The sequence below is a fragment of the Ischnura elegans genome, chromosome 7 (genome assembly GCF_921293095.1).
Source record: "Ischnura elegans chromosome 7, ioIscEleg1.1, whole genome shotgun sequence".
Lineage (NCBI taxonomy): Eukaryota > Metazoa > Arthropoda > Insecta > Odonata > Coenagrionidae > Ischnura > Ischnura elegans.
In genome coordinates this window covers 84063149-84079839 of record NC_060252.1, presented here as the reverse complement: position 1 = coordinate 84079839, position 16691 = coordinate 84063149, and the positions used below count along the sequence as shown (strand labels likewise).

General features: G+C 37.3%; 1 protein-coding gene across 1 annotated transcript in view; it reads right to left on the bottom strand.

The window, feature by feature from the left end:
• The window catches only part of LOC124162340 (4-coumarate--CoA ligase-like 1), a 34477-nt gene that overhangs the window by 7600 nt on the left and 10186 nt on the right, over positions 1-16691 (bottom strand). Inside the window, exons 3-8 of the mRNA XM_046538841.1 lie at positions 8863-9070; positions 8041-8223; positions 6220-6373; positions 5144-5300; positions 2054-2224; positions 528-648 (exon numbers count right to left, since the gene is read on the bottom strand). Of these exons, the coding sequence (XP_046394797.1) occupies positions 528-648; positions 2054-2224; positions 5144-5300; positions 6220-6373; positions 8041-8223; positions 8863-9070 (994 nt within the window). The remainder of the gene's footprint in view (positions 1-527; positions 649-2053; positions 2225-5143; positions 5301-6219; positions 6374-8040; positions 8224-8862; positions 9071-16691) is intronic.

The window sequence follows — 16691 nt, the reverse complement described above, 5'->3', positions numbered from 1 at the left end:
GTGACCTTGGGGCGAGGCTTGAGCGCTGATACGACGCAGGCTGCTAGCAGGTAGCGCTTGGCTTAAATAAGGATTATTATTCCCCTATCAAACGAAGGAAACTTTCCGAACTTAGGTATTTTTAATATGTGATTATTAAGAGATGTTTCCCTGAGCTCTGTGCCTCATGCATGCATTGGTAATCTCAGAAAATGTAAAACTCCTATCTACTCGTATAGAAACTAGGTCCCTGTGACGTCACGTGGAGTCGCATCGCATGGGCGCCAATCTGGCAGTTTTCAAATGCGGTTAAAATTGACCCTTGCCATTCGTCTAAACTGGGATTTCTAAAACCAAATAATTTGTATATTATGAATACACTAATGGTGGGTAAGGAATCGTAATCAATGCATTTCGTTTTCTTTGATGAAGGAAACTACCCTATTGCGATTTTTTTGTGTGAGTGAATGACCCTAGAACGATTGTCTATTCTTTGAAAAAGCCTCAATGTAGGATACTTGGATTTTGGTTCAAAAATCGATACATACGTCCATCCACCTTCAAAATTTTCATGTCGAACATTTTCGCTTTATCTGGATCTCGTAAGATCTTGTGATGAACTCCATAGTTGTTTGAAGATATCAGAAGTGCTTCAGTCATCCCATACATCTGGAAAATATCAAATTGAATTGTAAGATAGCAGAGGATATCCTCAGCAAAGGATAAAAGTAAATGTATGGCCACAACATATAGAAAACTGACTTTTCTCAACTCGAGGAAGCTTGGGTTTTGTATGTGCATACAAGTACCATTAGGTGATAGTGGTCTTAATGTAAATTATATAGGTGACGGAAGTAAATTATATAGGTGACGGAAAAGTGGATTTTCTTTTTTGTTTAAATATTAAAGTATTTAATATACATACACACTTGTAAAGCAACTCAGTGATATAAATTGGTTGCTTCTGACTTACAAATTTCATCGATTAGTTGGATGGCTAGAGGTTAACAGTCATATCATTTAGTAGAAGAATCCAGTCTAAGTTTAGAAATTATTGATTTAACTTGCTGTATAGTCTTAATGAGGGGGAATATCTGCAATGTGAAGTGAAGTCACTCAAAAAGATATCAGTAAGAATGGAGTAGCTTTAATCTGGCCTGAAATAGCAATTCGTAGGATAGTTCGGTCGAGGGAGGAAAAATATAAGTTAAAACGAAAAAATATCCTCCTCGTTCAGCCATTCTCCCATAAGTTTAAATGATAAAACGCGAAAGTCGTTGCCAAATTTTCATTAGTTGGTGACATCATTGTATTTCCGGTTAATTTTCTCGTTCAAAATTTACAGTTCATTGACATTTGGAGGGAAGAAATTGCCCATTAAAATTTTAACAATGACGAAAATACATAAGATCCATGCGCGAGGCCGAGGACTTGCTGAGAAACGTTAATTCGCTCGACATGAGTTCGCGACGTAATCGACTTATCTGAAAAAGGGTCGGGTCCGGTGATTTTCAGTCGCGAATTGCTCGAAAGGTAGACTACGGATCGAAAGACGGAAAAATTAGGCTCACTTCATTTTTTTTTAACTTCGTCACAGTCGCCAGTTGGTTAAAACCTTCGCGACCTCTGGGTAAATGGGCCATACGTCCCGGTTTAGACCGCTTTTGAGGGCGTCCCGTCGGTTTCCAAAAAATCTCTACAAGTCCCGGTTTCGTGCAAAAATTATGGGGATTGTGTTTCTATAATAACAGTTTGTGACAGAAAGCGTAACACAAGTTCATTTTGGGTTAATCCCGGCGTCAAGAATTATTAGGCCAACATTTCATCTCCGATGCTGGAGACTTCCTCAAGATTAATAATCTGCCTTATGACAATTCCTTCACCAATGAAATTGGCGAACTATCCCTTTGCTATCAGCACACCAGCCTATGGCACATTAATAAAGAAACTTTGAGATTACTCAGTCTTAGAAGTGTTGATAAAAATTAAGTAAACTTCCTCTCATTTACAAAGTAGCAATACGAAAAATAATGAGGTCACTGCGAAAGAAATCACACCACAGATAAATACTTACCACATTAATTTTGGCACTGGGAAAACTAGCAGATAAATTTTCCACAGTTGCTGTGTCAACCACAGATCCACCAACTGATATTGCTCTTACGAAGGATACATCAATGCTCTCAAAGTCTGGGCTGCGTGATATAATATTCGCCAAATACGGGAAGAGGACCAGAGCATTCGGCTGTCGAAAAAATGAAAGCATCAATTACTTTCCCACTTCTGCTCTGGAGAATGTCTCAGTACATATTACGTTGATGAATAAGTTCTAGTTGAACGATACTAAATTTCCCAATGCGTTGTTCTCTACTGAGCAAATTAACTCGTCGCGTACATTACAGTGTTTAAATCACCTCAGTGGCGGATACACAAAAGACTCAAGATGGGGGCTCAAAAGATAACTTGAGCTACCTTTACTTTCATCGTAATAAAAAATAATGAAGCCACACGCAAAGTTTAAGAAAAATTTATTGAAACTCATTATACACATATAGAAGATAATACCACAATACCGTTCTATATTATAGTGCTGTAGTTAGGAAAATATTTAGGCGGCGGTACTCACCAAAATTTACTAACAGCTGAACGTGTATTGTACATCCGGCGTTCCAAGTTGTGCCACGAGACAACTCTGAACAAGTAAATTATGATTTCCGATTTTTCTTTCTGAAATCCATAGGACAGTTTACAGCAGGGCTATTTTTTACAGATTGAAAAAGGTAGTTTAACTAGTACGCTCATAAAGAGTTTGTATTTTAGGGGGTACGCCGTACCGGCCCAACTACAGCATTGCATATTACGATATGAAAAGTTAAAAGTCTGGTTCTGCAATGCCTGGCAGTGAGAGCGGCTCCCCCAAGGGGGGGGGGGGTTCGCGCCCCCTGCGCTTCCCAAATGTATCCGCCACTGAATCACCTGCGGTAATAATTAAATAAACACGTTAAGTGTTTAAATATCTTGTACCCCCTCTGTTCCGGCAGGCATTTAAACCTCTATACTAAATTATGCACTCTTATCTTTAAAGTGCCATCGTTTCCATTAAAAAAAAATAACTTTTAATGGAACTTTTTGTACTCAGGTGTGATTTTAGTAACCATTTTTGGTGTGATGCGGTTTCGTGAAAGTAACAACTTCGAAAACATGCCTTTATTTAAACAAAATATTCAGGGTGGAGGAAAATTGTGTCACGAAATTTTAACCCTGGATGGCTGATACCATCTGAAACCAAAATTACGAATGATTATTTGGTCGAAAACGCACCATTTTTAAACCACAGAAACTTTGAGATTGCCGGCGAGTTTGCCCTGTGGTCGGATGTCTTGGATACATCCCGATCTCCGCCAGGAAAAGCTCGCTATATTGTGCACATTGAATCACTTCTTTGCCTTCCTTCCAAACAATCCCTTCCTTACCCAATACCTTAACTTGAACATTGAATGGAATGCCCTGGGGAATTACCTACCATTCAACTGGTAGAAAGTTCATTAATTGACACCATAATAAAATGTACTTGTGACCTTTTTTCATTACTCCCATCTAAGAAAAGACTGTACATACACTATAATACTGATATATCCCAGGGACCAACTTGTCATCTTTACGACACTCATGCAGTAATTTTGGTGACTAGAAAATGGCCTAAAAGCGTTAACCGGCAGACCGTAAAATTAAGCTGTACCATCACATCAAATATTTTCAACAAATGAAGGAAAAATAAACTTCCAAATTTTCCCCTCTTCGATCAACGTTATCTCTGCTACTGGGCCTCCTTTTCTGGTGTAACCTTTCATTAAAGTATGTAATCGTTCACAATTGTGTGAACAACATCGGACCACGCTGGGAACGAGGCCGAGGAGCGCCTGAATAGCGGCAATGCGCTCGGCATGAGTCCTTACCGCCATCAACTTAGACGCAAAAAAGTTGAGGCCTGTGATTTTTTCGTCGCAAATTCGATAAAATTACTACAGCCTATAGCTAACCCCTGAAGATGGCCTATGGATGGATGGCGAAGATGGCATATGGGATCCGGCGCAATAAGATTTAATCTGTAAACTTAATAAAATATAAACGAAAGCTGCGCGGTACGTCAAAAACAACTACGGGCGTACAGCAAGAGTTACACAGATGCTAAACAAATAAGACTGGGAGACGCTAGAGACTCGGAGGCTGCGTGCCATGCTTAGATTGCTTGAGAAATTGAGAATAGATATCTGTCAGAGCAACACGGTGAACATCGTATTAGAACACCACTATATTTACGGGTCCGACAGAAACGATAAATTAAGATAGATATTTTGCCGAACGGATAAGTATGGGAACTCGTTTTTCCCCCGGAAATGTAGGAATTTAATAAATTCTAAGCAAAAACATTTAGAAAATTTCCTTATTGTGTATTTGTTAACAGCTGGTGTCCTACCACCCCATACCATGCGCCTATTGAGGCGGCTTGAGGGGTAGTATGTAGATGAAGAAAATATATTAGCACTCATAACACATTGGTAGTGCTATATTTACATTTTAGTAAGGCTAAAGGCCACTGGTATGGCCACCCACGAAGAAGGAAGTTCAGGGGGTTAAAGTTTTGGAAGATATTTTTTTAGCTTTTGAAAATCCCGAAATGTCTACCCCATGCATTCCTTGGAAAGAGTATTCCGAAATGCTTAAAATAAAGCTCGCTTTACCGATTTCAGCTTCTCAAATTTTCTCGTATTTGTCGGTTAAATAAAGTTATTTCAGTTCGTAACATCACACTCGTTGGTATTGGTTTAAAGTTGTTCATTATTCTGCGGGAAGGATAGAAATAGTCGTTGATACTCACCGTATGTGTGACGGTTAATTTTAAATCCTTTTCAGAAATAGACAAGCGCTTCTTTTTACATTCTGATTGAAATATTTATGCATTCAATATTTTTTAGAGCCCAATGTTAAATGAATTAGGCGGCAAAAACGAAAAATAAAATTTGCATCATTAGTAATTGGCAAGACGATTTTTATGTCGCTGACATTATTTATGAAAGAACCCCGTACTGTATATATATGAGACAACAGATTATCTTTAAATACTGATAAGAAAAGATAATCCATACACGTGTGGAGAGCTTACCTTGTAAATCTCTAGTTGCTTGAAGAAGCTTTCTTTTTCGAACGTATGTGACGTCACGAAAGTGCGACCAAGCATGAGTGTGTTTAGGACTAGAAGTATTGGACCAACATTAAAGTTTCCAATGACGGCAAGTAAGGTCACGTGGGGTATTTTCTCGCTGTTAGAAAAGAGAAGTGACTTACATAATAATATAACAATAAAACATATTAATGAGTGGCTTACATAACAATAAAACATGTTAATGCATGATCTAAAAAAACAAATGCTGTGATGCTCAAAATTTATTCCGTTAACCTTATATTTGCCTTTTTCCCTTGTCTTGACCTCTTTTAATTAATGATTAAATAATTCCTGGTCATATAATGCAAAAATAATTCTTGTGTATTCCTTTCTCATTTTTAAAATTATATTATTGTAAAAACTGTTTTGTAACCTTTATTTATGAATCAATATTGTATATTATTGCACTCTCATTTTTTCATTCAAGGTTTTAAAATAAACCGAAACGCTGGCAAACAACTTTTTGCATTATATAACGTATACTCCAGGAATTATTCAATCATTAAACTAATATAGATGGAATTGAATGCTGTCAATATAACTGTAATTCTTAATTAACAATACTGGTTTGGAATACTTTCTCGGCCATAGAACTAACTATTAACTGAACCAAGTTTCTTGTGCGGTGTTCTTGGTAACATTGCCTCAGCTGTATTGCAATATTTCAGAAATGATCAAAAATTGATTCAAATTTCAGATATTTGGCATTTGTTCACCAGATAAAAATATTAGCTACGTTTCATTTGACTCATTTTATTTTAACTTATGCGACCTGGAATTTATATGTGCACTATGCTTAAATATAAAATAAACAATAAAACATATTAATTTGATTCAAATACATGAGGAAAATCAGGTTTTCACTCCAATATATGTTAAGTTTGCTTCTTGTTGGTGCAGATATAGGTGAAACAATAATATCATGTCATGCATTCATTTACATTTTTTGAAAACATCTATCTATATTTTTTGTTATTTCGTATAATTTCATGAAAAAAGACGTCATTGTTGCTCACCTTTCTAAGTCTATAGGGGCTCCCATACTTACTGCCACGGCTATTAAGCTGCGATGGGTATGAAGGGCACCCTTTGGGTTACCGGTGCTACCATTAGTGCTTGGAATAAACACAATGTCCTGTGCAGGGTTTATGGTGATATCTTTGTCATACGCTGAAATTGTAGGAATATAATAGAAAGCGAATCATTGCTAAACGTATTGGAAAGAAACAGTCTTCGAATATTATTTTACGTATTTAAAGGTTAATATTCAATCCTTTTCGGGTACAAATATTTACATTAAAAGTGATATATTCATGAATGAAATATTGGAATAGCCCAAAATTAATTGGATTATTGATGAATTACAGCCTTTAATATGGAAGGATCGAATCATCATGGCCTAGTGAACTAAAACACAGGAGTTACTAGATAGAGTATAGTAATAGTTGTCGAAAAAATAATGGAGGTAAGTTGAGAATTTCAATGGGGCTATTCTACCTCGATTCAACTAAAGATTGATCCATAGGGTCTCTGTTTTTTATCAGAATTCGTATATAAATTTATAATCGCCAAACAAAACACTAGGACTAGACCATTTTGCGAAAAACAATATTTTTTCAATCTATGCAAAACAAACGTGTCTTTAGAATATTTTTTTCCAATATCACAGCTCTTTATCGATGAAGATCCAAAATTTTATGTACTTTTCTATTTACAATACGTTGAATACCAATCAAATAGCTTATTCCCCTTCCGAATTAATTTTGAATTTCTATGCTTAAGGCATTTTATTTACATTTGTAAAGTCCTTCTTTGCAGAATTGACTGAGATATTTTAAGTATATATACTTCTCCGCTTTGTTATCCCGGAAGTAAAATTTAGTGGCGTCTCTTAAAAATTCGGGGAAGAGAAGCTAGTCTCATGTGAGGTCTAATGGGGCTGTTTAATTAACTTTGCGACAAGGTCACTACCTACTCTGTTTGACGAATGTTAGGAAGTTCGCGTCGATTCATTTTTCCCGGCAGCATCAGTTGAAGATCAGATACCAAAATGTGAAAAACGTATAATGGTCCACTGAGTTGCTGGAAAAGTTATGGTTTAATGGATAGCATCAATTGCTGTCGAAAGCGATAATTTTCATTCTAAGAATTTAGGTTACTCAATTGGTATATTTTTAAAGCAATGCTTTTTCAAGCGGCATTGGCAGACCACAGCGCCATTTTCATGCAACTGGTTTTAGCATTCAGCCTAATATCTCTAACAGTAGATTGGAGACGTGCCTGAAATTTTTTGTCATGATTTGTGCTAGACGGAATTTATCTCAGTTTGTGTCACAACGACATTTATATACCTACTTGTGATCAACATAGTTCCTGCTTTAGATAAGTACAGTATTTAGAGCCTATGGAAAAATTTGGATTTGAAAATGTTTTTCCTGAAAACATCGCGTGGAAAGCGTAAGTTTTTCTTTCGTCAATCTATGATGTACAATTGGAAGAGTAGTTAACCGTATCTAACGTAGAGCTGCTTCTGGGAGAAATTAAATTTCAAGACTTCTCCTTTTAAATAAATGAAAATTTTCTACTCCACCATAATTATTGTGGCAACTTCATATTTCACCATTAAACTATGCAGAACAAAAGAACACGTGGTTTAAATCTTTCCTTAATAGAGCTGAAAACGTTTAAATTGTTGGTACTACTTGGAAGCAACATTGGGTGATAACGGTTGATAGTTATATTATAGTCACTAAAATGATATGACTTCACTTCTAAGTGGGACCTCCTTGTGCAAACTACCATTCTTCCGCTTATTTGCCATTTGTATAGAGACTTGCCTGAGCCATCGTCATTGAAGGCCATGTCTTCAACTGGAGAGGCTCCGTCCACGTCACCATCGATAGAGAAATAATTCACGGGCCAATCTAAGCCCTTAGCTGCCTCCTTTACCAGCTCCAATGTTTCTGGATCACAGAGGATGAATCGACTTTTTGTATCTGCCATTTGTCGTCCCATCTCCCCTAAAAAAATGAAATTTTACCTCCATGTTATAAGGGCCATACTAGCTTTTCATGGTAATGCCGATAGTGAAGGTTACCAGACGTTCGTAAAACTCCAGATATGCTCTACGGTTTTAACTCTTGTCCAGATGGAATTTCTTTGAAAAGTCTAAACTTTTGTACTTCATTGATTTTTTAACCTGGATAGAAATCATAGGTATATCTCTACATTATTCCTTTAGTGTTCGCCATTTCTGGTGTTTTAAAGCGTCAAGGAATAACCTGTGTTTTGGTGTAGAAAGTTAGGAAAAGGTAGGACAATTCAGTGGAATGGTAACACCCAAAATAAACTGTCTTATTTTCCACAGAATATTTATTAAAAACTCTGCCGCTTTCAACTTTTTCACGTCATTATCACAAGCTCTTCTACCTCTTAATAATGGCTTGAATAGGTCGAAAACTGTAGAGTTAAAAAAATACTATGGAATATAAATATAAGTTTATTTTTTTATTCTATCATTCCACGAAGTGAACTCGGGAACCAATGATTTGAAACTCCGTGAAAATCATCACTGACAATTTTTGTCAAATTGATCGCCACAAAATGCATCCAGAAACTGTAAACAATTGCCATGACATCAATATCAAGTCAACACTCACTTGGATCTTCCCTCTGGAAGCAGCCTCGAACACAACCGCCACAAAGCCACACCCCGATTTGAATCCCGTAGAGCAAGGCTGCGTTGTACGTGGAGTAAAAGAAGACATCACCCTTTTTGAAGCCCTTCTTTGTCAATGCACTCGCAAACCGAATCGCTATTGGTTCTATATCCTTGTACAGGAGGGTCTTGTTCTTCAGCACATCGACCTAAAAGACAGAAGTTAGGCCATGTAAGGTTGTCAAATTGGGGGCTGGATGCAGATCAATTTAGCTCCTAAGCCATAGTAAACGTAGACAACCTCTTTTTGTAACCCTTGAAAGTGGTAGAGGTCAGAGATTACAAGAGCACTGATCCATTTTAGCCGAAATCAAACTAAAATGAACTACCTAAAATGACAAAATCACAACAGATAAAGTTGCGAATTTGTTTAAATTTGAGAATGAACTGATTTACGTTCTGAAGAATTTCTCCTTTTTGATTTTCAACCAGAAAAGTAATTGCTTGGTAAGTTGAGATTCTTTAAGCTGTATAATTCAGAAATAAAATAATAATTACTAATATGTATAACATATATCAATATTAATACGTAGTATCATTATGTGTTTATACTGTACTTTTATGAAAAAAATAATAAATTATAATTTTGAATTATAATTTGTTATTCTTAATCTCTCGCTTGATCAGGCAACTCTTATGTTAAGCTCTGATTTTTCTCGCATGTGAATAAAAAATCGGAGAAATTACACTGGACGGCAAAAAATAATTTTTCTCGAGCCCTGGTACCATTCCTGCAGATTCTTATGTAAAATGACCTCCTGAATCCGAATATGACATCAGTTTTCCTCCATCACTCACCATTTTCGGGGATAAGCCCCCCCCTCTAATTTTCATCACTTTTGCAATAATTTGCAGGAATGAAAAGGATTATATTAGCATTTATATTTCTTATTAAGTTTTTGAGGGGTGAAAAGTTCTAAAGCATGATAATTAATGGTAAGGATGTAGATTTGAGGGATTATTTTCCGTTAATGATTTAAAAAACGCATAAAAAATTATCAACCTTTCCTTTTTTCGCCATTTTTACACTTATTTTTTTCATTTTTCAGCTCCCATTTCATCTTACCCTACCCGAAATAACCCAGAATGATGGAAAAATATATCAAAATCTCATATTAGCATTTAAAAAAATATTCAAGAACACGGCATAGAAAAAAAATGAAATTTTGTGCCAACAGTTCAGAATGATACGCTACCACGCTGGCGCCCTCAATACCACACGCGCATCAAGAAAGAGAAAAATAAAAAATGTGAAGAACGATGAATAGCATAAGTAATTTGGTATTTGATTTCCCTTTCCCTTCCCTTATACTGAGGTAGAAGTTTCTCACACAAAAACCAGCAGTAGGCCTATACATGCCAACATGTCCAACATTCAACTTCTCTGAAAATCTCCTCTCCTTTGGTAATATCTTCATGGAACCGTTCCCAATGTTAATTTGAAACTGCTCCAAAATATTCTATGCAAAGGTCCAGGTGTGAATGAAGGAAATGCATTTTTAGTGATATGTTACACCCCATGGCCTAAAACGCTGACAGCAATTCCTCGACATGGGCGATATAATCACCACTTCTTTGTCACCCATAAAGTTCTAACACACGTTTCAGAATCCAAGGCAAGCTCAATTTTTTTATGACTCAGGTTTTTCATAAACGTCGAATCTTGGAAAAGTTCTGGGGGCCCACGAATTTCTTCCTTGGTTTAAGCCTCACTAAAACGAAGACTTTAAGTTAAAAATTGAAATTCAGCTCCTGTCTCGTCGATTGCTTTCACAAAATATTTCATCCGTCCTAATTTGATGTGCAATGGTGGAAAGTGAATATTTTCCGTTGGAAACAGGAAAACATGAGCGACATTTTTATAACCATGAGTGAAGCTTTCTCGCAGAGGCCAATTTTGTAAGATGTAATGTTTTTCTCGGCGCGGCTGTTGTATTCACAAAGGAAGCAGTTCAGAAGAAGCAATAGTAGTTTGACCAAGTATTTCGTCAAATAACTGTAACAAGTGGTACAGCAAACACTTGGAGCATCCTAGCTCTGACCGCCAATTTTGCAGTTAGAGTAACATTTATATGCAGTTTTAAGAATTAAAGTAAGAGGTTATTGTTGGGATATTAAAGTCAATTCACCGCAAACATAGTTGAAGCGATGAGGATGGTTTTTACACACGCGTAACATAATTACACATTAAGTCACGGTAATAATAACAAATCAAGCCCACATACTGACATCCACTTGGAAAAGGACGGAGTAAAATAACTTTTACTGTTTTGCACAATTTCAACTACTTTGAAAAAAGGATCCTTGTCCAGAACACCGAAAGAGTTGACTCTGCGATCACTAGAGGATTACAGAGGGAAGGTGACGACAACTTCAATATACATAATTGATTTGAGATGCTGATACTTTGTGGAACTCCATGATCAAGGAGAAATACTGCTTTTTAACTCCAATGAGAATATAAAAATCTCAATCTTATATTACTCGTATGAGTAGAAAGTATTACTTTCCCTTTTTTAGCTGCGAAAGCAAGAGAATTGCCGTCCAAGCCTGAGCTCGACAGGCGGCAGAGGCCAGCGTAGTAAAGTGATTCTTCCGAGCTATTGCTATATGTTTTAATAATTGTTGCTATACTATGCAGCAAAATATTTTTATTAATACTGATGTTTCTTGTTGCTATATATTTTTATCATTCGGGGGAGGATGATGTGAAATGGAAGCTGGAAATTTTTTAAAATACGTGAAAATTTGCGGAAAAATACAAAATTGATAATTTTTAATGCGTTTTACTCAATTTACGTTGACTAATTCCCCCAAATCTGCCTCTTTACCATATAGGTATATTAATGTTTTAGGATTTTGCTCCCCTCAAAACCACTAGAAAAAAATTTAAACGCTAAAATAATCCTTAATATTCCCCTAAATGACCGAAAAGTGATAAAAATTGGATGGGGGGGTGCCCACTCGAAAATGTTGGGTGATGGGGAAAAACGGAGTTCATATTCGGATTTAGGAGGTCGTTTTACGTAGGAATCTACAGGAATGGTGTCAGGGCCGATTTCCATGCCGTCCAGTGTTATTGAATTTATTTTTGGTACTGTGTTCGTAAAATAAACTACCTGTCACGATTTTTTGGAGGGCAAATCTAGCAACCTATAGTTAGAATACAATGGTATCCCAATTTTTTAAGCATGAAATATCTCCCTCTAATTTTCATGGAAGTGTTCTATGGCTATATTCAAAATTTAAGAATGTAGAAATTAACTCTGGAAGTCGATGCAGCCTTGGTTTCTGTCTTTACACAAATTTCCACAGTGATATGCTGTCTTAGCAAATATTATATTTCTGCTAATGGTCCACAAGTATGCCAAAACATGCTCCAACCTGGGAGTAAATATTTTACAACTACCAGCATTAATTGGTACATTATTTTCAAAATTTTGCTCGATAAAATAATTCTTGTATATAGGTCAAATTAATATAATAATTAATATATAATAATAATATTTATAATAATATATATTTATTACAAGGATAAATTGTTTAAATAATACATTTGATAGTTAAAAATTTTTTCAAACAATACTTCCATACCTATAAAATATTAACCATTCGTTAACATCCATTCAAATAAGTCATGATATAATTCATTCAGTTAAGTATATCTTCCAATGAAACATTTAAGTTCGCTAAATATTTACATTTGAATAAAGACTACATTATTTTTGCATTTTAATGGTCCTGCTAAGCATTAAGCTTATCAGCAGGTTCCATTATCATCTTTACTCTTACAAAACATTTATTAATATATATTAATGTAATATTAATAATAGTAATAATAATAATTATTATTATATTTCTTGGACCTATTAAAATAATTAATTTGAATAGGTCCGAGAATTATTTTATCATTCATTAAATGAGGTCAAGATAAGTGGAAAAAAATCTAAAATTTTGCTCTAAATCTCAAGTAATCTCAATTGATTCAAAAAAGGAAGATTATTTTTAATATTATTATATAAATGAAATATAATATTAACGGGAGGTAAGATTTAAGGAGCCCATTTGTTTACAATCTCCCTCATTTTAACATTGGTCTCTTATGCCTGAGAATGAGTCTCGTATGACACCGCATTGCACCGGCTGACACGAGCTTGCTACGGTCCGTATCGGTCCGTATCAAGCGTATCAAAAAATCTTGATGCACTTGATGCGACCTTCAATATGCTGCGATGCTCGCTCCGGAGCCGCTATAAAAGCTCCATAGCTCGATCCGGAACGGCTTTGATGCTACGTAGCATGCGTGATTCGGTGCACACTTAAGGTTCATCCGAATTGTTTCTTTTTCCAGCCTTTATATCAACTCACCAACCTGTCTGTTTGTCTGTTTGTCTGGTACAAATCTTGTAACTCAAATTTGACTCACTTCCTGTGAAGCAAAAACGCTGAAATTTTGCACACTTCTTCATTTCCGATGACAATACATGAAAATATAACTTTTTCTCTCCAAACCCCCTTTAACCACCCCCCAGTCAACCTATAGCCCCCCAAAACATGTTTATTTTTAACATAGGGGGGTGGCATTTTTAACATAGGGGTAGGCATTTAAAAGCATAGGGGTGGCATTTTGAAACATAGGGGGCTTACCATTCACTGAAAATTTAATAAATATAGTGACTTTTTTAATACGTCACTTTTGGTTTTTCGGGGTCACTGAGTTTTTTTGCTTTGTGTCATATATAAACGTTGCTCATCCCCTGTAATCTAAATATAAAGGCTGGTTTTTAAAAAAATTTTTTTTATAAGAGCTTATTAATTAATGCTAGCAAATTATTTACTGTAGTGAGGAATGTAAGCATAAAGAATAACTTTTCCATAGCAACCATAGCAACCGATGTTACAAGGGAATTTTTGCATCTCTAAGGCCCCTTGCTCACACACCGATTTTGGACGGCCGGTAAAATATCGGCCGATATTTTACCGGCGAAGCGATGCTTGCACACATGCCGGATTTTTACCGGTCAAGCGATAAGTTGCTATGTTTTTGAGCCGGCGCGGCGCCGGCGATCCACAGTGACAATGGCCGGCAGCTAACCGGAATTTTGCCAGTGCCGGCGCGTGATCGGTGTGTGTGCAAGCTTCAATGCTCTCCCATTGTTCACTATTGGAATGTGGACGGCCGATATTTTACCGGCCGTCCAAAATCAGTGTGTGTGCAAGGGGCCTTATCGGACGGCATCGAAAATCCAGTGCGTACATTCGTCCGATACACTTTGAATATTGATGGAAAATGTCGTTCAAAATCCATTTTTCGAGCAATCGATTTTAAATCGAAGTGAACATTTAGCTTTTTTCACGAAAATCGAAATTTTGAAGCAAAAGGTCGATTAATCTAAAAAATCAACGGTCATTTAATTTACCGAAAAACACAGCTCCTACAAAGCTTGTATGTTATTCCTTCGACAAATACTCATGTTGATAAAAACAAGCCGCAAAAATTACTCAGAATACGTAATTGAATGTGTTGGTAAAATTTTAAGAGTGCATATTAAAGTTTTGATTCAATTCCATTAAATTTTTTAAGAACGATCAACTGAATGCGATGCGCTTTTTTGATGATCGAGGACGTGCCAATTTTATGGGCCTTAGATAAAAAGTCTTTCATATGGGACCGATGACGTTATCATAGGCCGGTAGAGACGCTGCTGATATCAAATGTAATGGTCAAGACCGATGTAGAATAATCGATTCAGGGTTGAAAATCGGAGATCATGGTTCGATCTCGATTTATTTCAATCTTTGACTATTAAAATTCAATTTCCGATTTTAATCGAAATCGATTTTTCCATCACGAGCTCTGAATGGGAAGCAAAACTGCGTTTCCAGTCTTTGTGGATTTCTCCATTTTCCGGGTTATCGCCGCGTTTCGTGATCATAGGTGACGATAGTTTCGCCAGGATTCCACCAGGCGTCTTCAGGTCGAAGTGGTGCTTTCGGTGTTTTTGCCGCGTATATATAGCTCTCCCTCCTGGCGGCCGCGGTGTTGTTGGCCGGTTACCCTTGCTGCTTCGCCGTTACTGGTTGGATTTCTAAACACTCTCTTCCAGGCGTTGGTTATATTGTATCCGTCTTCTCTATTGAAATTTTTGGGCGTTTTGACGATCTCTATTGCCTCCCTTATCAATTGCGGTACCAGTCGACTTACGTCAACTTGTGTCACTGAACGGAAGGCCTTATTTTCCTAATCGAATGAATACATCTTACAATTAGAGGAAGCCACTCGACCAGTATTTCGTCTTTTTTCATGGCGCATTACTCCTAATCTACTTGCTGGATTTCCTCGCGTGTTCCTTGTTTAAAACGTATGTTATCATCTTGGAATTTTCAGCGTGTACAGAGAAATTCCATATCAACGTCAACATGTTCATCAAATGTAAACATTTTTCGTCGGGAAAACGCTGAAGTTTTTCATATTCTACATTAAGGAAAATGTCGTTCGTGGTGTGCTCTATGCGCCAAGTGGGCAACATGCAAGGTGGAGAATAATTGTGTGACAAAAATTTAACCTTTGATAACTGATGCCACTAGAAAACAAAATACTAATGATTTTTAGGCCGAAAACGCACCATTTTTAAACTACAGAAACTTTGAGCGAAGCCCTCCGATTGGCCGCGAGTTTACTCTGTTGCCGGATCCCTTGGATACATCGCGACGTCCGGCAGGCAAAGCATTCGAAAACATGAGTTGTGGAGAGAATCCGGCAACAGGGCAAACTTGCGCCAATCGGGGGCTTCGCTCAAAGTTTCTGTTGTTTATAAATGCTGCGTTTTCGACGTAAATATCATTAGTAGTTTTGGTCCCTACTGGCATTAGCTATATCTACCGATTCGATCGATGGATTTTTCTTCCTCATAGGAAAATCTACTAGGATCGGTAGAATATTAATTGCGTAAGCTTGGTTTCGTTAGTGGTAGGACCCGCCCGTCTGTGTGACGGTGAGGGATTCCTCGTCCCTTCCCTTCCTTCCCTATCCCCTCCCAGGAGGCGTCGTCGGGCTTCCATCGCGGCGGCGCCTCCTTCCTTGTTCCTTCCCGTCCTTCCCCTTCAAGGGCAGAGGATAAAAGCTCGCGCTTATAGTCTCTGCCCCAGGAGTGTATCCTTGCGAGCCCGCCCTGGAGTCTCGTTTCCACTGGCATTAGCTATCTAACGATCTGATCGTTGGATTATTCTTCCTCACAGAATAATCCTCCAAGATCGTTAGAATCATAGAGTAAGTATATATACTTACTCTATGTTAGAACATTAATGGCTTGCCGGGTTTCGCTTATAGTAGGGCCCTCTTCGCTTCTATAGCGTTGAGGTGTCGTTCCCCGTCCCGTTCCTTCCGCTCCTTTCCCAGAGGCGTCGTCGGGCTCCTATCGCGGCGGCGCCTCTTTCCTTTTCCCTTCCTCTCCTCCCCCTCCCCGGGTGATCGGGCGTATAAGCCACTGGCTTGGTTCCCGGCCCCGGTGCGTTGTATCCTCGAAGGGCTCCCCTGAGCCCTCACATCTTGGCTTCACCTATTCTGGGTTAAAATTTCAAGATACAATTTTCTCCACCCTGTATATGGAGACGTTCTAAACGTAAATAAATTATGCAAAATTAAATTATAAATGAGAGTTTCACGTTAAATATGAATAAAACATATATTATTAAGTTGGCGTAATAAAAGGAGTCTAGAATAAAAACGGTAATTCTCGTTATCCTTCCTGAAAGCATGGCTCAAGAAAA